Source organism: Peromyscus maniculatus, chromosome 14, assembly GCF_049852395.1.
Source record: "Peromyscus maniculatus bairdii isolate BWxNUB_F1_BW_parent chromosome 14, HU_Pman_BW_mat_3.1, whole genome shotgun sequence".
In the NCBI taxonomy this organism is placed as follows: Eukaryota; Metazoa; Chordata; class Mammalia; order Rodentia; family Cricetidae; genus Peromyscus; species Peromyscus maniculatus.
The window spans coordinates 31,862,278-31,885,021 of record NC_134865.1 but is presented as its reverse complement, the minus strand read 5'-3'; the positions used below and the strand labels follow the sequence as shown (position 1 = coordinate 31,885,021).

Here is a 22,744-nt window from a genome sequence, read left to right as displayed (position 1 = left end):
TAAAATTCCTATGAATTGCATTAGCCAGGAAGACCCTCAACTTCATTTTTGAGACTTTTTTTTTAATCTTCACAGTGACTTCTTTGAATTTGATGCTATTAAAGACTTAACATTAAATTTGGAAATTGTTATCATCCCAGAAAATGGAATTGTAAGGAAGTTGGGAAGATATTTCAGAAAATTGTTGTTTCATTGCTCTCACTCTCACTCGCTCTCTCGCTCTCTCTTGCTCGCTCTCTCTCTCCCTTTCCCTTCCTCTCTCTCTCTTTCCCTTCCTCCCTCCCTCTCTCTCTTTCCCTCCCTCCCTCTCTCTCTTCTCTCTCTCTTTCCCTCTCTCTCTTCTCTCTCTCTTTCCCTCCCTCCCTCTCTCTCTTCTCTCTCTCTTTCCCTCCCTCCCTCTCTCTCTTCTCTCTCTCTCTCTCTCTCTCTCTCTCTCTCTTTCCCTCCCTCCCTCTCTCTCTTCTCTCTCTCTCTCTCTCTCTCTCTCTCTCTCTCTCTCTCTCTCTCTCTCGACATTTATGGACTCACAAATTATTTTACCTGCACTTTTACACCCACCACAGTCATGTGGCTTTGTCTCATGCTTAAATTTAAAAGAGTTGCCCTTGTTCGAAGGACACAATCTTATTCTGAAATCAAACTAGGTAAACTTTTAATGTTTCAGATAATTGCTAAATTAAGCTCTCCCAACATATTTTATGGTATTTCCTTTGCTCTGGATGCTCCATTCATTTCTAAGACAGCTGAATAAACCCAGTGATAATAAATTCTTAAAGAGATGAAGCAAGGAAAGAAAATTTTGGCTAGGCTTGGTGAGAATATTTATAAAGGAAGATGCTTCCTCCTGAGGTACATCTTAAGAACCATGGTATTATTAAGCTTAACCTAGTAAAAAGCCATGAGAATCAATTAAAGGCATTATTACTGAAGCCAAATATAATCAATGAGTATATTGCCAAACTCAGAACTGTTAGCATACATTCTAATTAAGAATTTTTTACTAAAGAAATTCTGAATGATAGCACTTAATATAGCAAAGATATACCACTAAAAATTATTTTCATCATGCAGCTATTGATCATTTTCTATAACATAATTTTAAATTTAAAAATGTTTCACTTTGTAACTTTCAGTTTAGCATTGGATTTTTTCAATATAGAACTTAATTCCACTAAAGGTCACCAAATTGTTCCCATGTTTTATATGGCTGCTTATAATAATGGATCTCACGTAAATGGTAAGGAAAAAAATCAAAAGAAGAGTAATGTTTCATAATGTGAAAATTTTATGAAGTCCCAATTTCAGTTTCCACAAATAAAGTTTTATTGGAACAGTGCTACTCCTTGATTTTTCACATAGTCCAACAACCATGAATCCAAAGACATTGGACCTCTCCTTCAGAGTGTCATACTCAACACTGACATCACCAACTTCCCAGTCGTCACTCCTGCCAAAAGTGCTTTCCTTTCTATAACTTTACACATAGCAATTCAGATTTAGAGGCATAGAAGACTTAAAAACATGTTCTTTTCCAGTGCCCAGCACAACCAAATCACATGTTCCATAGGCTGTTCCCCCTTGGCGTCTCTTGACTCTGGCCCTGCTAAATTCAGTTTGGCACTCCCATAACTAAAGTCTGTTTCACTTCTTGAATGGATCACGACCTTTCCCTGCCTTCTGATTGTCCTGCCTCATGTCTGGTACCCAATCCCTAACTATGCTGATGAAAACAAAATGCAGATTACATCATGACAAATTGCCTCTTGACAGTATCTCTGCAGCTCCATGCACAACACACACAGAGCACTCCTCTGTTGCACTTTGGCTATCATCATCAGAAAGGAGGAGCTTTCCAGGAAAATAGATGATAGCAAGGTACAGAGGGGGTGGTTAGCAAGGTGGGATCAGGGAGGGTCAATTCTCAAACTCTGTTCTTGCACTTACAAATGAATGTGTTATTCAGATTACCGAAACCACATTTATTTAGCCTTTTACATAAAACAAAAATGTTGACACACACAGCTTAGGATTGATGGATGAATAAAATCAGATAAAGGAAAATGTAAAATCACGGAATTAGTGTTTGCAAAGTAGGTATGCTTACCAGATTTCTTTCAGCTTGATAAAATACTCAAGAGAAATAATGCATAGGGAGGAAAGGTTTACAACCTCAGAAGCTGTAGCCCACAGTTCCACGGTCCGGTTGTTGGGTCTATGGTGGTAGTGAATACCATGGAGCTAGCACCAGGCAGAGAAAGCAGCCATTAAACAAAAGAGAGAGAAACTACATGTTTCCATATCACTTTAAGAGCACACCCCCAATGACCTAGCTTCCTCCCATAAGACCCCATCTCCTAAAGTTCCACTGCCTCCCAACAGCACCACAAGCTACTGAGTAAACCTTTAATGCCTTTGGAGATGCTCAAGACTGAACCTATAGCAATCTGAGAGTTCCTTAAAGAAATGAAGCCCACCTCTGTTCCTGTCTTATCACAATTGATTGAAGAATTTATTTTCAGGGGGAAAGGGTGTTGTATAGCGTGTGTTCAGACTAGAAAAGCAAGGTAAACTCTACATTTCATAGGAAAACTAGGTAGAAATATTTGATGCTAGGTGACAGGAAACCACATAAATATTCACCAATGACCTGAGCCACATAATGTTTAGAAAGTAAATAAAGACGACTCATCTCTCTTCTCTCCTGCTGTATGTGTGTGCAGTAAATCTCTGAAGAAAGCACTAATGCCATGCTCTGAACACAGGAAGGTATCAGCCCCTTCCTTTATCACTTTCATGAAATGATACTTCAGTTCTATACTTTCCCATAACAAAGTTTATTTTCATTTGCATGACTTTTAGTGGAGGCCAACTCAGACCTGGATGAACCAAGCAGAATACAACAGAATGTGCAAAGCACTTAGCAGGAATCTTACTACAATAAATCTAAGTAAATCTTCATGTATTCTTGCTAATGTTCTTTAAAATTTTTACTTACCATGTATAAACTGTTTATGTATGTGCTATTATTCTTAATTTCTGATTCATATATGTGAGGACTTGCTATCAAATTCTGGAAGGTAGTCAAAAGGAATGGCAATAGCTTATAATATTTGGGGGGTCTCTGGGTCCCCCTGGCCAATAACAAAAGAAGTAACCCATTCCTGATACTGTGGCTTTCATTTGACAGCATGTGCTAGCTAGTAGGGATTATGTTCCCAGTTACAGAGTAACTCATTTGAACTCTTTCTCCCTCTCTTCCTCCCCTTCTCCACTCTGTTTCACCCTACCTCAAAGTTTCCATATGGAATTTTCTATTTGAGACTGGTTCTAGCCAGTTCTCTTCCTGCCTCAGCCTCCTGAGGGCTGGCATTACAGGCTCATATTACCACCACCATCACATTTGAATGAGTGGAAATGCCTTTCTCCCTTTCTTTTCTTTCTTTCTTTCTTTCTTTCTTTCTTTCTTTCTTTCTTTCTTTCTTTCCTTCTTTCCTTCTTTCCTTCTTCCTTCCTCTTCCTTCCTTCCTTCCTTCCTTCCTTCCTTCCTTCCTTCTTCCTTCCTTTCTTTCTTTCTTTCTTTTCTTTCTTTCTTTCTTTCTTTCTTTCTTTTCTTTGTGTGTGTGTGTGTGTGTGTGTGTGTGTGTTTCTTTGCTGGTTGGTTTGGTTTGGTTTTTGATTTTCCATTTGAGACTGGATCTAGCCATGTTCTTCTAGCCTCAGCCTCCCAGGTGTAACAATTATAGGCATGTACTAGCCCCACTCAGAAGAATTGCCTTTCTTATCCCACTATAATTTTCTAGAAGAGTAGAATACCTGGCCATTGAGGTCAACATTATCATCTTGCACATATTATAGTAATGTTCTTTGGTCTTCATGTGTCTACATACTCAATGGGATTGTTTTTACTTCAGCTAAGTACAAAGACATAATTATCCAATGAGACGCTGTATACTAACAGCTTGGATATATGTTAGAGAGTTTATGAGTGCAAATTACTTTCTTGTTATATCTTCTAGCAAAAAGGAAAATAAAACCAATTGTTTCTCATTTTGTTTTTTATAGAAATAATTTATATTTTAAAAAATATAATAGTGTACCATTGACCATAGGAAAGGTCAAACAACCAAGAGAACAGGTTGCAGATAATCACAAAACCAAAACTGGCTAAACACATGTCTTCTAACCTGAAAAATGCAAACTGAGCATAATGGCCCTGTTATATCAAAAGGACTGAGTGAGATATTATGCTGTTTTTTGATAGAATAAAAACAAGACTTATTCTTTTTAAATGATGTCCAGTATAAAAGTCTCATAGATATTCTTCATGTGAACTGTTGGTTGTAACTTCATCCTAATTCATGCTGATTTTATGTGGCTAGAAACTATTTCTTTGAAAATATTAGCAATATTGCTGATAATTATCTCATTTTCCAAAATGACCCCAATCCTATTAGAACTGATAATAGATGTAGACCACGAACTACAAATACAAAATTTATGTTTTTTATTTTGGTTTGAAGGTAGTAGAGTCATCATGTAAGTATTATACGATAACTACTTCCTTAGGTGCTCATTAAAAAACACTTTTGCATAAAATGATTCAACTTCAGAACAGAAAAATAGTCCTTTTCTGGATAACTTCCTGTTTCAGCACTTATGATACTACTGTACATGCTTCTTCATTTCTTTCTTAGGGCACTATAACTTCATGACAACAATGATTACATATTTTATTTACTCTAATTTCCTGGTACAATATAAAGTAAAAGTAGGATGATTTCAACTAAGTGAGTAAGAGATGAATGGTGCTGTATGAGATCCCATCAAAGGGATCCAGAGTTAAGTCAGTTGCTTTGAGACTGAGCCAGTAAACAGTGAGGATGGAAGAGGAGTCCCTTACCCACTAGAGAGCCAATGGTAATCCAGGGCCCCTAGAGGAGAGGATGTCTTTACAGGTGGAGCTATTGGTGAGTGAGCTGTTTGCACTCTAGAGGATAACTTAACACCCACATCTCCATAAGTGTCCTGGCCGTGATAAACCACCATGCCACTCAACAACAAGAAGAAGACAGCGTTTCCATTCGTTTGACTATTTGTCCCCTGTGCTTTATCCAACCTTGGTTTCAACAATTCTCGCTCATATAAACCCTCCTCTTTCTCACTAATTAGACTCCCAGCGCTCCACCCAGGGGCCTAGCTGTGGATGTCTGCATCCAGATTCCTCAGTCCTTGGATGGGGTTTCTGGCACAACTATTAGGGTGTTTGGCCATCCCATCACCAGAGTAGGTCAGTCCTGGCTGTCTCTCAGCCATTACCAGCAGTCTTTTGTGGGGGTATCTTTGTGGATTTCTGTGGGCCTCTTTAGCACTTTGTTTCTTTCCTTTTCTCATGTGGTCTTCATTTACCATGGTCTCCTATTCCTTGTTCTCCCTCTCTGTTCTTGATTCAGGTGGGATCTCCCGCTCTCTTTCCCTCGACCCTCGCCGTTCATTGCTCCCACTCATGTCCAGGCTGTTCTTGTAGATCTCATCCATTTCTCTGTCATTGGGTGATCCCCGTGTCTTTCTTGGGGTCCCTGTTTTACAGGTAGCCTCACTGGTGATGTGAGTAGCAGTCCAGTCATCCTTGTTCCACATCTAGTATCCTCCTATGAGTGAGTACATACCATATTTGTCTTTCTGAGTCTGGATTACCTCACTCAGGATGATTTTTTTCTAGATCCATTCATTTGCCTGCAAACCTCATGATGTCATTGTTTTTCTCTGCTGAGTAGTATCTCATTGTGTATATGTGCCACAATTTATTTATCCATTCTTCAGTTGAAGGGCATCTAGGTTGTTTCCAAGTTTTGGCTATTACACATGAACTATGAACCAAAGGCTGAGGGGCCCCCAACTGGATCAGGCCCTCTGGATAACTGAGACAGTTGATTGGCTTGATCTGTTTGGGAGGCATCTAGGCAGTAGGTACCAGGTCCTGGGCTCGCTGCATGAGATAGCTGTTTGAAACCTGGGACTTATACAGGGACGCTTCTCTCAATCTGGGAGGAGGGGACTGGACCTGCCTGGACTGAGTCTATCAGGTCAATCTCAGTCCTCGGGGTGGCCTTGATCTGGGAGGGTGGTGGGAATGGGGGGTGGGCTGGGGGGAAGGGGAGAGGGGCAGGAAGGGGGAGAACAAGGGAATCTGTGGCTGTTATGTAGAACTGAATAGTATTGTAAAATAAAAGAAAAAAGAAGAAGAAGCCAGGGAAGCAGGAAAAGGACTTGCTGAAGGGAAAAGGTAGTTGGTCAGGAGGAAGATAAGCAATATATGAATGAAACTTTCAAAGAATAAACAAATAAACAAGAATAAAAACAAATCAATTGCTTAAGATTCAGTGTGCTAAGCTGTTAAAAATAATGACATCATGAAATTTGCAGGCAAATGAATGGAAATAGAAAAAAAAAATCCTCCTGAGTGAGGTAACCCAGACCCAGAAAGAAAAGCATGGTATGTACTCACTCATAAGTGCGTATTATCTGTAAAGTAGAGGAGAACCAGGCTCCAATCCACAGATGCAGAGAGACTGGGTAACAAGGAGCGCTCAACAGGGGACACGGATCCCCTGGGAAGGGAAAAGAAAAGAGATTTAGTGAGTGGACTGAGGGCTGGTGGGGACAGGAACATGAGTGATCAGGTATGTGTGGAGGGAGGCAGACAGAGGGGGAGAGTGCTGAAAGAGACTACTGGAAGGGAGGGGCATTTCAAGGTCAGGTAAAAACCTGGTGCAGGGGAATCTCCCACAAATCTACAAGGATGGCCCCAGGTAAGAATCCTAGCAGCAGTGGACACATCTCCTGTGACCAGACAAGACTTCAAGTGGAGGGAGTAGGAAACTGACTCAACCACATAACCTTCAACCTACAGTCTGTCCTGCCTATGGGATGTGCTGGTGTAAGAGTGGCCTAGAGATTGAGGGAGTGGCCAACCAATGACCTGTCTGGCCTAAAACTCATACCAGGAGAGTGAGTCCACCCCTGACACTGCTTAGATCACCAGGACCAAGAGGCTGGATGACCCAGAGACCTAGGATAGAACCAAACACAATTGGAAGAAAAAAATGTCAATGTTAATGATGTCCAACGATATTCTGCTGTACTCATAGATTGATGCCTAGCCCACTTGTCATCAGAGAGGCTTCATCCAGTTACTGATTGAAACAGATGCAGACCCACAGTCAAAGCTTAGGCACAGCTTTGAAAATCCTGCAATGGGGGAAAGAATTGTAGGAGCCAGAGGGGTCAAGGACACCACAAGAAAACTCACAGAATCAACTAACCTGGACTCATAGGAGCTCATAGAGACTGAACCAACAACTAGAGAGTCTGCATGGGACTTACCTTGGCCCTCTGCATATATGTGACAGTTGTGCAGCTTGGTCCTCTTGTGGGTCTCCTAACAGTGGGAACAGGGGCTGTCTCTGACTCTTTTACTGGCTTTTGGGACCCAACTCTTCATAATGGGTCATCTTTCTCCCAGCCTTAACACATGGGGAGGTGCTTAGTCATACTGCAACTTGATATGCCATGTTTTGTTGATATTCATGGGAGACCTGCCCTTTCCTAAACAGAAATGGAAGAGGAGTGGATTGTGGAGTTGGGAACAGAGAGGAGCTGGAGGGGAGAGGGACAGGGAAGAGAGGAAGGAGGAGCAATTGCAGCCAGGATATAAAATAGATAGATGAAAGACAGAAAGAGAAAAAGAGTAAGGGAAGAGAGAGAGAGAGAGAGAGAGAGAGAGAGAGAGAGAGAGAGAGAGAGAGAGAGAGAGAGCTAGACAGACAGATAGATAGATGATTAAAGACCACAAACAGACAACTAGCCAAACTAGTAGAAACACATGAACTGTGAACCAATAGCTGAGGAGCCCCCATGGTACTAGACTAGGCCCTCTAGATAGGTGAGTTGTTTAGCTTAAACTGTTTAGGAGGCCTCCAGGCAGTGAGACCGGGTCCTGTCCTTAGTGCATGAACCGGCTTTTTGGAACCTTGTGCCTGTGCTGAGACACTTTGCTCAGCCTTGGTGCAGGGAGGAGGGGCTTGGACCTGCCTCAACTGAATGTACCAGGCTCTGCGTACTCCCCAGGGGAGACTTTGCCTTGGAGGAGGTGGGAATGGGGGATGGGTTGGGGGTGGGAGGCTGGGGGGTGGGAGGAGGGAGAACAGGGGAATCCATGGTTGATATGTAAAACAAATAGAAAATCTCTTAATAAAAAAATTCAGTGTGATAGAAAAATGAATTAGGGAAGTTTGGTAGAGATGATTTTTAATCTATATATGTAGTGGGTATGTTTTTCATAGACAATGAAAATAAAAATAGATTTAGCATCCACAGAATTTTGGCCATGCTGAGCATATTGGCCTTTACAAAGGCAATTTATTTTTAAAATAAAAAATATTTTTTTCAGCATAGTCTGCTTCCAACATATTTAAAGTTTTTTGCTCATTCGGTTTTTTTAAATATCTCTCTAGAATGTGAATTTTCATTTCCCAAAAGTCCTAATACTGATTTAATGATGTGATTCACGTGACAAACATCTATTTTCTTTGCTTCATTGCTATTAGTGAAAGACAAGTGAAGAATGTCAGGTATGCACTTTCGGAGATACATTTTTTCAGCTTTTAATGAGGTGGTGATTCTTTTTGAGAGGAGTCCTCATCTCTGGTGCGGATGCTGCACAGGTGACAACTGATATTTAAGAAGTGATGGTTCTTGTATTAGTCGCAGTTCGCTAAAGAAAATGTCTCAGATTGCTTTTGAAAAACTCGTAGCGTCAGTAGCCCAAAGGCAAGATGTGACCTTTTTATTACATAATGAGAATCATTTATTATCTTACAATGTATCTTAAAGTCACAGACAAAATGCCACTTTGATAATTGCTTTCAATTAGCTTTGAGCATAGCATATATTCATAAAATGTCTTCTCTAATTTAGAGTTGAATTAGAGAAAATTGCAGACATAATCTACTTTAAGGTTGTCTCATTTAAGGTGATTCGTGGTTTCATATCACAGAAATCAACATGAGTAGCTTGAGAACACTGCCTCTGAGTGTCTGAGGCTTCTTGGTGTCTGATTCTATTGTATCACCAATTAATTAACAAATTAGAAAGATCATTTCTGACCTTTGATGCATGTTAACTTTTGACTTTCATTTCTAATGATTGTTTGGAAATGAAGCCTTGCAGCTCATGTCCAAAGAGAGAAACAATCTGATTAAAAAGATAAATAAGGTTTGTCAAATGCTAAGTACCTCCTAATGCTGGGCCATGGTCAGGACTCTGAATACAGTAATGGCGACTCTTTTCCTGTTTCAATAATACAAGACTAAGGTTCAAGAAATGACACTGGGTAATCATGCACTCTGAAGTAAAAGTTCTGGGAAACTGAAGTAGGACAAGTGAGGTTAGCTAGATATAAGACCATATTGAAATCGTGACTTCAACTAATTTCTACTTTGGGTTAACATTTGGGTACCACTGAAATGTATATCCTTGTCTTCCTTAAAATATTTCTGAAATCATGAAACTCTGAAGTTGAATTTTAACCTTGTGTTATTTTCGTTACTCATGAAATATAGCTGAAGAGTTTCTCAGAATTGGTATTGTGTCCTCATATCACTCTTCCTCTGTTTTTCTCTTTCCTAGATAAAAATTACACACAAGAACCAAGCCCCAATGCTGATGGGCCCTCCCCCCAAAACTGGGTTATTCTGTTCACTCATCAAAAGAACAAGAAACCGAAGCAAGGAGTGACCCTCTGTCAGGAGAAATTTCAATAGGATGCACCATGGAACACTTTGAATGATTTCAAGTCTCCTGCTCTGACAGAATCATGGAATTAACAGTTTTTGTTATTGAGTTGATGTAAAATTTGGCTATTAGGAAATTTATTGTCTCTGTTTTTATAGGCATCTCTGCATGAAAAAAGTAGACGTTTATATGACATGATACTGCAGATTTCAGTTGCATGCATTCCCAGAGGTTTTTCTGTCTCCCATACACATCTTACTTTCATGTCCATTTACAAACTGTGAGGAAAAACCTGTGAAAGAGCAAGGAACTCTGATGGGAAATGATTCTTGATGTAATTGCTGTCATTGGCAAGCACTAATAAGTAAGGCTGCAACGATCCAGAATGCAAACTGCCATCCTTTGCCCTGCTAGAATCAGTGTATCCATGGTATTAGACCTGTGACTCAAGGAGGAGCTGAAATCAAAGATTTTATTAAGTAGTTGCCTATGATACCATGCTACATCTCAATCGTCTTTCTTCAACATCTTTACTCTTCTGAATGGACATTAAAATATCAGGCATAAGATTTTTCTTGTGCTAAAAATAGAAAATGTTTTTTGTTTAGCTTTGTTTTCAGTTCCAAAAAAAAAAAAATGAGTGAAAATATGTTACTGGCAGTAATTGTGATAATAGAAAAAGCCTTAGTCCTTTCTGCATGAGAATCTAGACACAGATGTATAATCACACTAGTAGCCAAATAGATGTTTTAAACTATGTGCCTACTGAATCCGTTTCCCACCAAAGAATCAGAAAATTATAGTTCTTATGAGTTTGTGAAAAGCAAAATGTTGGAAGAGAGTGAGTTACCCGCTTGTTGTATTAAAATGCTCACCATTCAAAAACAGTAAATCATACAACACGATCAAAGCTCAACAGCCAATTTCGTGGCTCTTTGGTCCCCCTACCATATATGACTAATTCTTAATGGCTATTTTAAGAACATTTCAAGAAGGTGAATGACTGCATTGGTTCCCTTCTAGGGTAAATTGGTACCTGCAATAATGTTGAGCTCAACAAAGCAAATCATGCATGCAATTAGCCCCTTACTTCCCATTCATTCCAGCCCCATCTCTATGACATTTCAAGTGTTTGGGAATAGAGAATGGCCTAGATCACTGTTTAAGGTGTTCGTGGCATGGTTTGAGTCTTTGGTTGTTTAAAGATATTGTGGAACTATTACTTTTCATCGTGTTTCTTTGAGGCTATCATATGAAATGAAATGCTTCTGAGCAGCCTCAGTGTGGTTCAGGCGTACTGACCTGCATCTCATCACTGCAAGTTTTATGTTTCCAAACACTCTAGCAGGAAAACGTGTGCTTGAAATGCATGATTTACCAGCTTCCCTCTCTGCTCGGCATTACAGTGCTAATGATTTATCAGTTCTATTTTTCTATTGATTCTTTCATCTTTGAATAACAAATAGCAGTTAGTGATTCTGTTGAACACAACCCTGTGCATGGATCTATTGATTTCAAGTGAAATTGCTGTAATTTTAGTTCTTTGGTTTGAAAACTCAAGTGAATGCTGTTGTATCAAATAGCTGCTCTCAAGCAATGTCTGTAATGGAAGATTATGTAGAAAGTGTATTCCTTTAGTATTCCAGGAACACGGGATGCTAAATACCAATCAACAATAACTTTAATTGCTTTAAAAATAAAAGCTTTTGAGTAGAATTCAGACATAATTTAGCTTTCCCAGGAAAATTATGATTAAAATTACAAATCAAGTACAGCAATCAGTTGTCCTAGCATAGTAATAATAAAATAGTTATTCAGCAGAACAGTAATCTAGACCAAAATAATGCTCCAAACAACCAGAAAAGCATCACTGACATAATGTCACATACCACACCCACTGCTGTTGTCCATCTACGATTACAGGTGATAAATATTTTTACACAAATTGATGAGTTTTTCGATAAATGGGGCAGGCAGACCTTGTGTCAAAATATTATTCTGAATCCACACACAAATGTATGTTCAGGAGGACACTCGGGCAGGAGCAGTTTCTCAATCCTTTGTAGCGTCTTTGCGCTGGGAAACGACTGTAGAAAATTAAAGAGCTGGCCTGTATGGTTTCAGGAATGGAAAAAGTGGGCTCTGCTGCAGGATCACAGCCTGTGCTAAGAGGCTCTACATTTCAGTCCATTGGATTCATGGGTAACACTAATAAATCTTCAAAAAGAAATCAAATTTGACTTTTCTAAACTCATTTTTTTAAAGATAAATTATGTGCTTGTCCTTTGAGTACACTACTCCTGGGGTTTGGAAAGTAGTTTTTTAAAAATCTACTTTGATGATTTTGAAATAAGAGAAGATATTCTCTTCTTTTTTATGACAGCTTCATGTGAAGAATATATATTTTAAGGAAAATTCTAAATGGAGAGTTCTATGGCATATTAAAATACTGAATAATGAATGTTAGCTTTACAAAATGGAAACTTTTCTTCCAGGCGTGTGGGTGTTGGAGGTGTTGAGTCAACCTCTTTTAGCTAGAGTAGGCATACTAGTGATAGAGTTTTAAGTGAAGGGGTGTGAAAATGAATACTGCCCTAATTTACAAGGGTCAGGATTTCGAGGATGGAGTTTCATACCCTGCTACACACTGCCATACACTAAAGTGTTAACGAGAGAAGACAGATGCCAGAATTAACCTAAAACGCACACTTTCAGGAAACAGGAAGGATGATATCTCTGTGGAACTAGAATTTCAAAGGTCACGTGTGTATTTTCTCACTTCCCACCATGTGCATATTATCTGTAATCGATGTGGAAAGTGATGATCAGGATTTTGTAATAGAAGGGAAAATCTTTTTACTTTGAATGGGTCATGTCCCTGTATTCATTCCAGATGTAACTGATCAGGTGTTCAGTCTAGACAATCTCCTGAAGGAAAAACGTAAAACAGTGAGTACTAAAGAGCCATGCACGCATTCCCCAGTTTGTCCAGTTGTCTGCTTTTAGGGGCTGGGGGCAAGTACAGTTTTCAGGGTAGAATCTGTTTGAGTCTGAGACTGTCTATGCTACTTAAGCAAGATCGGACTTCTCAATGGCCCCTTTCCTTTTTCTGTTAGTGTTAGCTGGTTTTCTGTTTGTTTTGAAAAGAAAAGTGTACCATTTATGGTACAGATAACCCTCGAAGAATTATTCAATGTATAACTTATATTTCACATTAAAAGGAAAAGCACTTTAAAGTATATTGAGGCTGTGTAATTCAATAAAAATGAATAAATAAATCTCATAAAAGCCTTTCAGTCTGTGAAAGACAGAAATCACACCCTTAAGCCAGCCAATTGAATTGCATTGTGTTTAAAGGTTGGAGTAAATTCTCATTTGAATCTTTCTATATATTCTTATTGTGTCTAAAACATAGGGTTTGTTCAATTAAAGTATCTTAATTATTTTCTCAGAAAGTGTTATGTATAAATCCTGGCTTTTGAAATAAAAGTGTTAACCATTCACTTGTGTATCATTCATTCTTCACCAAATCCTCCCTTCATTTTTAATATCCATGAGAACATCCTCAGAAGCTTTCCATTAGAGGACCTGGACCAGCCATCCTGCCTTTATCAGGAGCAAGAACTTTGTATTTAGGAATCAAACTACCTTGTGTTTTAGTTAAGGTTTTTATTGCTGGGAGGAGATGCCATGACCATGGCAACTCTTATAAAGGAAACATATAATTGAGGGTGGCTCACTTACAGTTTCAGAAGTTCAGTTCATTATCATCATAATGAGGAGCATGGCCGAGTACTGACAGACGTGGTGCTGGAGCTAAAAGTGCTACATCCTGAAGGCAACAGGAGTTAACTGAGACACTGGGTAATATCCTGAGCATAGGAAACCTCAACGCCCCCCCCCCCACACACACACATACACACACAATGACACACTTCCTCCAACAAGGTCATACCCATTTCAACAAAACCATACCTCCTAATAGTGACACTCACTATGGATTATGGGGAAAAATAGATTTAAATTATCACATTCCACTCCCTGGTCCCACAGGCTTTCAACAATATTTTAATATAAAATTAATTTAGTCCAACTTCAAAAGTCCCCAGAGTCTATCACAGTCTCAACAGTGTTTTAAAGTCTGAAGTTCAAAGCCTCTTCTGAGATTCATGCAAACACTTAACTGTAGTAATCTGTAAAAATCAAAATCAAAAAGCAGATCACACACGTCCAACCTATAATGGCACAGGCTATACATTACCATTCCAGAGTGCAGGGAAGGGAGAATAGTGAGGCTATGCTGGACCAAAACAAGACCAAAACCCAGCGGGGCAAACTCCAAATTCTGCATCGAAGTGCTCTCCAGATCTCCAACTCTGTTCAGCTTTGTTGTCTGCAACACAGGTGTTTCTTTTGGGCTGACTGTACTCCCTGTCAGCAGCTCTCCTCAGCAGGTACGCCAGCACTCTGGCGCCTCTAACATCGTGCTTGCATTCTCCAAGGCAATCCAGGCTTCAGCTTCACAAAGTCACACAAGGGCCTCTCTAGTGGGCCTCCATTCAGGGACATCCCTGACACATGCCTGGTCTCAGCAGCTTGCTTTAGGTGCAGAGGCAAATTCCATAACCTGTTTCTTCCATCCTTATCTCTAAAACCAGAACCACATGACTGAACCTGTCAAGTTTTGCTACTTTCTGCCAAGTTTTGCTTCTTATTGGGGCTAGAACATGGCCCCCTCATTCAATGAGAACTTCAATGGCTTTCTGTCCTTCACTATCTAAGCTTGGTTGTCTTAAAACTGGATCTCTAGACCAGGCTGGCCTCAAACTCAAATATCCACCAACATCTGCCTTCCCAGGGCTGGGATTAAAATTGTGCCCCACCTCTCCCAGCTCTCAGTTTTTCTTTAGTTCCTTTTCATAGGTTGGAAACTTAGCTGGGTGGGATCTTGCCCTGAGGTCACCACTCCCTATATTTTATTTCTTAATCCATTTTTCCCCTTTAACACAGGACTTATCTCCATTCCACTTCTTGGTGCACTTCTTACCCTCAAAATTTACATTTTATAATTTTCCCTGCTTAGCTTGCTTTTCCTTTTAAGTCTTTATAAGCATCAACACTAGTAAGCACGCAGTAGATTCTATACTAGGCTGTTTTGAGATTTCCTCTGTCAATGGAATTAATCCAAAACTCTTCACTTTAGCCTCAGCAGACTCTTTGGACAATGGCAAAAAGCAGCTACTTTCTTCACCAATATATCACAAGAACAATCTCTAGACAACATACTAAAATTCTTCTCCTCTGAAACATCTTGAGTGAGCACCTCACAGTTCATCAGTTCACACTCAGTACCCACTGTCTTCCATGTTTCTATTATTATATCCCATTAAGCAGCACTTAAAATGTTCAACTGCATTCTAATTCACAGTCCCAAAGTCCATATTACTCGAAAGAAAACATAGTCATGCCTTCCACAGCAATACTCCAGTCCCTTTTACCAACTTCTGTCTTAGTTAAGTTTTTTATTGCTATGAAGGTACACCATGACCAAGACAACTCTTATAAAGGAAACATTTAATTGAGGAGGCTCATTTACAGTTTTAGAGGTTCAGTCCATTGTCATCATGATGGGGAGCACGGTGGTATACAGGCAGATGTGGTGCCGGAGCTGAGAGTGCTACATCTTTTGGTCAACAGGAAGTCATCTGAGACCCAAGGAAGTATCCTGAGCATAGGCAAGCTCTAAGGCTTCCCCCACAGTGACCCACTCCCTCCAACCAGGCCATACTCACTTCAACAAAGCTATACTTCCTAATAGTGCCACTCCCTATGAGATTATGGGAGCTAATTACATTGAAACTACCACACTTTGTGATGCTTTTTGACCTACACTGTATCTGTGATTGTATAGTATTTTTACAGATACCAGAAAAGCCACAAGCTGAAGGAGAGATTGAAAGGAATAAAATTGAGCATGTATCCTTGTGGTATGATTGAGCATTCCTTGGGTATATGCCCAAGAGTTGTATAGCTGGATCTTGAGGTAGATTGATTCCCACCAAGGACACATGCTCAACTATGTTCATAGAAGCATTATTCCTAACAGCCAAAACCTGGAAACAATCTAGATGCCCCTCAACTGAAGAATGGATAAAGAAAATGTGGCACATATACACAATGGAGTACTATACAGCAGTAAGAAACAATGGTATCATGAAATTTGCAGGCAAATGGATGTAACTAGAAAATATCATTCTGAGTGAGGTAACCCAGACTCAGAAGGATAAACATGATATGCACTCACTCATAAGTGGATACTAGATGTAAAGCAAAGGATAACCAAACTGCAACCCACAGCTCCAGGGAGGCTAGCTAGCAGGGAGGACCCTAGGAGGGACACATGGATTGCCCAATGAAGGAAAAATAGATGAGATCTACATGAGCAAACTGGGGGTGGGGGGTAATGGAGGGCAAGGGTTGGGGGATGAGAACATAGGGGAACAGGAGGTTCAAGCTGGAACAGGGACAGAATGGAAGAGCAAGGAGATACCATGATAAATGAAGACATAAATGGGAACAGGGAGAAACAGAGTGCTGAGGAAGTTCCCAGGAATTCACAAGGATGACCCCACCATAGACTACCGGCAATAGTGGAGAGGGTGCCTGAACTGGCCTACTCCAGTTGTCAGATTGGTGAATACCCTAATTGTCATCATAGAGCCTTCATCCAGTAACTGACGGAAGCAGATGCAGAGATCCAGGGCCGGGTGCCAGGCTAAGCTCCAGGAGACCAACTGATGAGAGAGAGGAGGGATTCTTTGAGCAAGGGACATTGAGATCACCATGAGAAAACATACTGAGATGGCCAACCAAACTAGTGGAAACACATGAACTGTGGACAAGTAGCTGTGGAGCCCCTATGGTACTGGACTAGGCCCTCTGGATAGTCAAGAGAGTTGTTTAGCTTGAACTGTTTAGGGTCCCCCCCAGTCAGTAGGATTAGGATCCATCCCTGGTGCATAAGAGGGCTTTTTGGAGCCCAGTGCTTATGATGGGACACCTTGTGCAGCCTTGGTGCAGGGAGGAGGAGCTTGGACCTGCCTCAACTGAATATACCAGGCTTTGCTGACTCCCCATGGGAGACCTTGCCTTAGATGAGGTGAGAATGGGGGGGGGCATTGGGGAGGAAAGGCTGGGGATGGGAGGAGGGAGGAGAAGGGGAATCTGTGGTTGATATGTAAAGTGAATAGAAAATCTCTTAATAATAAATTTTTTTTAAAAAAAGTATGGCTAAAAAATAAAATTGAATTTCAAGATGAAATTAATTTCTAAATTTATTCAATAACAGGCCATTAGTTACCACTGTGCATTGGTTGAAGAAACTATTTTTCAAAGGGTCTGTAACTATCATAAAATGTTTCTCAAGGACCCATTCTTTTCCCTAAATACTTACATCTACTAGAAGAGCTAAATGTGTTAATGACTACATTATATGGTTGAGTTCTGTAAATAAAGTATGGTTTATGTCTAAGGGAAATGATGGTTTTCCCTCAAGAGAATGTAAATCCACAAAGGATATTTGTGAAGATCTAGAATTTTACCAAATAAATAAAAAATAAATAACTATAATTAAGAAAATTCAGAGTAAGAGAATATGAGCACATGGGACATAAATCAAGAAATCAAGTCTTATGTGCTCCAGTACCTTGATTCAAGGCAAAAACCTCTACCTACTAAGTCACCTTAGGATTCCCCATTATACATTTTATAAACTATTGACCACTTCAAGTTTCAGGCCTGGGACATTAGCTCCTCTTTCTACATCCACCAGTCAAGTTATATTCTTAGCATCATGCCTTCTTTTTTCTCATTCCTTAGTTACATTTTCTTGATAAGTGGTACCCACAGATACTATTTTATCACACCTAAGCACCAGTTAGAATTCTCTAATTTATATTTCTTGTCTAACCCATATATCTTTTACCTATTTCTACATCTTAAACTGAATTCCACACAGGCACAATAAACAGAAAATCTCCTTAAAACATTTACCTGAACTACCATCATTGACCTGTTTTACCTCCCAGTTTGACCTATCCTATAAATTTCATTGGTACCCACTTTGTAAGTCAAACAGGTAAAGATGAATGAATAGCTCTTTGAACCTGAGAGTTAACTAATATTTGGGGATGGTTATTCTTACCCAAGGTTTGACAGAAAAAAATTACACAAATGTACACACACGTTTCATATACCGATATAGAAGAAATCCAAGTGAAGCTTCACATTTCACTTAAATGATTCCCTCACCTCCTCGGGTGAAGGGATCATTCTTTGAGGAAAGCACTGACTTGCCTGGTGGCCCAGAACCTACTTCAAAATGGCAGTCACGTGCTTCCTGCCTTTCCACCTGGACACTGCACAGGTGCTGGGAATCCTCTTGCACAAAGTCATGACTGACCCTCACTCTCACATGACCCCATGTATGTCTGTGCTTGCCTTCCATCTCATGAACGCATGGCCCATTCGAGATACCTCATCAGTCCCCAAGACTTTTCTATCCCATTGACTTCACATCTTTTCTAGGGGCCCCCAGGGCTATTACCTCTTATCAGCTTTGTTCATGTTTTGTTTTGTTTCATTTTGAAATAATATTTCATTCTCTCATGTAGATGAGGCTGGTTTCCAACTTACAAAGCACCTGCCTCCCTTTCTCAAGTGCTAGAATTCCAGGTATGAGCTTTCTTCCTTCTCTCTTCTTTGGACTAAAAAACAATTTTCTTCTTTCAATTGGTTTTATCACAGTACAAGAAAATTTTGTGTGCATATCTGTGTGTTTGGTCTATACATGCATGTGAGTATGCATGTACATATCTGCATGTATGGTCTGTACATGCATGTAAATGTGGCTGTCCATATCTGTATGTGTGGTCTGTACATTCATGTGATTGTACATGCACCTATCTCTGTGTGTGGTCTGTATATACAAGTGAGTATGCATGCACATATGTGTGTACATGGTCTGTACATACATGTATACATATCTGTGTGTGTGGTCTGTACATGCATGTGATTGTGCATGCAGACACAGAAGAGCACATCCACCTTATTCCTTTGAGCAGGATCTCTCACTAAGCCTGAAGTTAGGCTGGCTCCAGGATCTGCCTGCCTCTGTCCCTTTACACTGGGGTTACAGGGACACACTGCCACACGCTAAACATAAACAGTGTCATACCATTCATCTGAATAGACCCTCAAACCTTCCTGTTAGGCAGTATGTTACCAATCCCCACTATAAACTTGAAAACAAGAAGGTAATAATGGTCAGCCCACAAACTGAGTGCCGAGCTGCCTTGAACTTTGCTCTTACAGATCAATTTGCCCATTTCCCGTAAAATCATCCTCCCTCAAAGTCTCAGAGCATGGATAAAATATGTATCCGTGCTATTTGCCTAGAAAGAACACGAGCAGCCTCTATTTAAATTCCCAAGTCCTCCTTTCCACCTGAAAATTCCTGAGCGCGGACTTCACCAATGCGTCCTGCTCTGCAATTCCTTGTCCCAAGCTCCCAACACAACTGAGTATTTACCTCTTACTTCCATCATTCTAGGGCTCCTTCGCATCTGTGAGTTCTCCAGATGGTTTCCACAAGCAGGTTCCAAAGGCGTCATAACCACATGACCTAGAATCCCACCGGTGATTCTGTCCCCGTCCCAGTCCCAGCTTCATTCACTGCTGTGACAACGAATTTGATGGAACTATTCAAGACAGGTTTCCCATCAGTCTCAGGGGCCCTGGGAGGAGGGGCTGGAGGACAAAGCTGTGGCCACCAATAAGCAGGAGGAGAAAACTTGAGTCTCCTGCTTTTCCATTTCCGTTTTTGTTGCATCTGGGCTCCCAGCCTAGTACCATACACATCTGGAGTGGGTTCTCACACTTTGCTTAACTGTCTCTAAGAACATTTCATAAATGCATTCAGAGATATGCTTTCCTAATGGGAGACAAGTTAACAAGCAGTATCAACCCAGAATGGGACTGCATTGTATTACATTCGCATTGTAATCTGTAGAATGACCGAGGAACACCAGAGTTCAGACTCTTCATTTACAGAATGAGGAGAAAAGTCCTTCTCACTGAAACTTCTGTTACAAAGAGCTAACATACAGCCTGATTCAAAGACACAGTGAACAAAAATGTCGTAGCATGCTTCCAGCCCTTCGCTGATTAAGCTACTGAATACATTTGGAAAAAGTGATTATGTGCTTTAAAAAAAGTAAATTATTTGGATTTCATAGAAATATGAAAAGTTTGTGTGTGGCATTGTATCCATATTCCTTTGCATTATAATAAAATATTTTGAGTGAGTAAAGGACAAAGATAATGAAAATACACATGAATTGCATATTTTCAACAGCACAGTTCTGAGCTAATTAGAGGAATGTAGGAATATTTAGCCCTTATCACTATAACACTATAGGATAATGGCCTAGAAGGCCAGTGCAACTCCCAGGTCTCCAAGGAATTCCCAGATTGCTGCCCTCATATTCTCTTTATCTTCTTCTGCCCTTGCAGCTTTAGAAAATGCATCCCTTCCATATCTAATTGTTCAGTGAAAAAGTTGTCAGAACGTTCAAAGCTTGTTTCACCATATCAAGCCATTAAACACATTGTAACTTATAATGAAATTTGTGTATAATTAATAAAAGGAGTTTCGTGTACTTCGCCATATATAAGAGCTGCAGATGGGCTACATGATATTTTCAAAATATTTATACATGTTTGTAACTCTTTCTGTGCTCTCTAGCAACTCCATGCTGGGGACTCCTCTTGCACAGCTGTGAAGAATTAGTTGGCTTTGGCTTGTAATATTTTAGATTACCTTAACATATGTAGTTCTAAATATCTGGTGTTCTTTTGAGGTTGTTATGTCATAGGTTTTTTTTCCTTATGCTCAATGTATATATTCTATCCTCGAAAACTTCTTTAGAGAGAAACACAAAATTTTCTAATATTTGTTCTCCAAAATTTCTCACACACAAATTGGTAAATTTGGTTGACAACTAGAAGGAACCCAGTTGTATATCATCTATATCAATGACAAGTCACTGAAATTCATAGTAAGGGTAAAAATCTTAAATGTTATTGAAAATACTCTATCTTGTTCCCTTACATTTTTTATTTTAAAGCACACATCACCAAAAACTGCCACCCATTTTTTTCATGCACCTGAAATCTCAAAGTAATGCCATGGTAAATGTGTTTTGTGGCCTACTAAATACACATTTAAGGTTTCATTGAGAAACCTTCTATTTACAAATAATTTTACCCTTCTTTGCTCTCATATTTCCAATCATCAATATTTGTAAATTCAAGAAAAATCCTTAACTGTTTTAAAATCTTTTACTGGGCTTGAGACATATCCATAGTTTACACATGCTCTTAAACCCCCGACAACACAAAGTAAACATTTGAAAATAAGCAACAAGAACATCAAATGAGAACTCTTTACTCGTCCTTAATCTCCTAGAGATTTTTTTCTTTTTCTTTTGTTGTTGTTGGTATTTTGGTTTTATTGTCTACATTTAGAGAAATTTTTCATGTATTTCCTAATGGGGGGATGTGGAAGTCAGAGAACTAGTTGGAGGAATCCGTTTTCTCTTCCCTCCATGAAGGTCCCAAGACTAGAACTCAGGTTGTCGGGCTTTGTGGTGAGCACCTTTACCTACTGAACCCAGTCTCCAGCCATGTTTTTATAATTTTACTAGATTTGTTTTTGCAAGTTTTGTGCATACATGCAATATACTCGATTGACTGTCACTCTTACTGATGAGACTCTCTTATCTTCCTCCATCCCCCGGAAAAGGTATTTTCCCACATTGTATTCATAGCTTTCTTTGTCTTGTTTTGGGACCCCAGCCCCCGAGTTTAACCAGTGCCATTTGTGTTATCATGAGTATGGAACTATCCATGGGTGAATTCCTCAGTGTCTACAAAACTGAAGATAATAACTTCTTCTCCTTAGAATTCATTAGCAACCAATTGTTCAGCAGGGCAAGGTGGGGCCCAGTGAGTTCTTCTCCAACCCATGATTAACTGTCCAGGCCCAGTCTTGGGCAGGCCCAGTACAGATAGCCACAGGACCTTTGCGGTCATGGTTGCAATCGCTGTCATGTTCTTCAGACGTTTGACAGATGCTTTTCTGTCTCTCACATTCTTTCCACCTCTCCCTCCACAATGTCCCTTGAACTTTAGAGGGTGTGGTACAAATGTTCTCTTTGAGGCTAAGCACACAACAATCACGTGTTCTCAGCACCTGGAGGAGTCATGATTCTCTGCATTCACCACCATTCATTGCAAAGAGAAGCTTCTCTGATTCGGGTTGAGAGTAGCATGGTTCCATGAGTATAAACCTGAGTATTTTGAAGGCAGTTTGATACCATGTCAATTTAGTGAAATTGGAATAGTTTCAGTTTCACCCTCTCTCCTAGTTTCACCCCATGGCCTAAACCCTCTTCAGTCATGGATGTGAACTAGGGTTACAGTACAGGCATACATTCTCTCCTATGGAGTGTGTCTCAAATCCAATCAAGAAGCAGACGTTACCCTTATAATTCCCACCAGCCTGAAAAGGTCTTTCCAGCACTATGAAAGGCAGCCATCAGGAAGCAAGCTTCAAAGCAGTCCAGTTCCATCTTAGTTTTTCTCTAAGTTCTGTAATAAAAGTTGGTGGTAGCTTTACCTATCAACTAGTTCTGGTCAGCAATCAGAAGGAGTAGCAAAAGACATTTATTTTCAAAGCCTTTGGTGCCTACAGAGGCTAAAGACATTGAATCCTCTTAAAGCTGGCATTACAGGGGGTTATGGGCTACCTGACTGGGTTATGGAAACCCAACGTTGGGTCCTCTGCAAGAGCAATATAAGTTCTTAACCACCAAGCTATCTTTTCAACCTG

The 22,744-nt window shown here is 40.0% G+C and overlaps 1 protein-coding gene across 6 annotated transcripts in view; it reads left to right on the top strand.

The window, feature by feature from the left end:
- Positions 1-13,293, top strand: part of Dgkb (diacylglycerol kinase beta) — a 707,644-nt gene extending 694,351 nt beyond the window's left edge. For all 6 annotated transcript variants that reach the window (XM_006983950.4, XM_016002476.3, XM_006983949.4 and 3 more), the window contains one exon: positions 9,688-13,293. In XM_006983950.4, the coding sequence (XP_006984012.1) occupies positions 9,688-9,795 (108 nt within the window). In that variant the 3' untranslated portion in view covers positions 9,796-13,293. The remainder of the gene's footprint in view (positions 1-9,687) is intronic.
- The last annotated feature ends 9,451 nt before the right edge of the window (positions 13,294-22,744 follow it).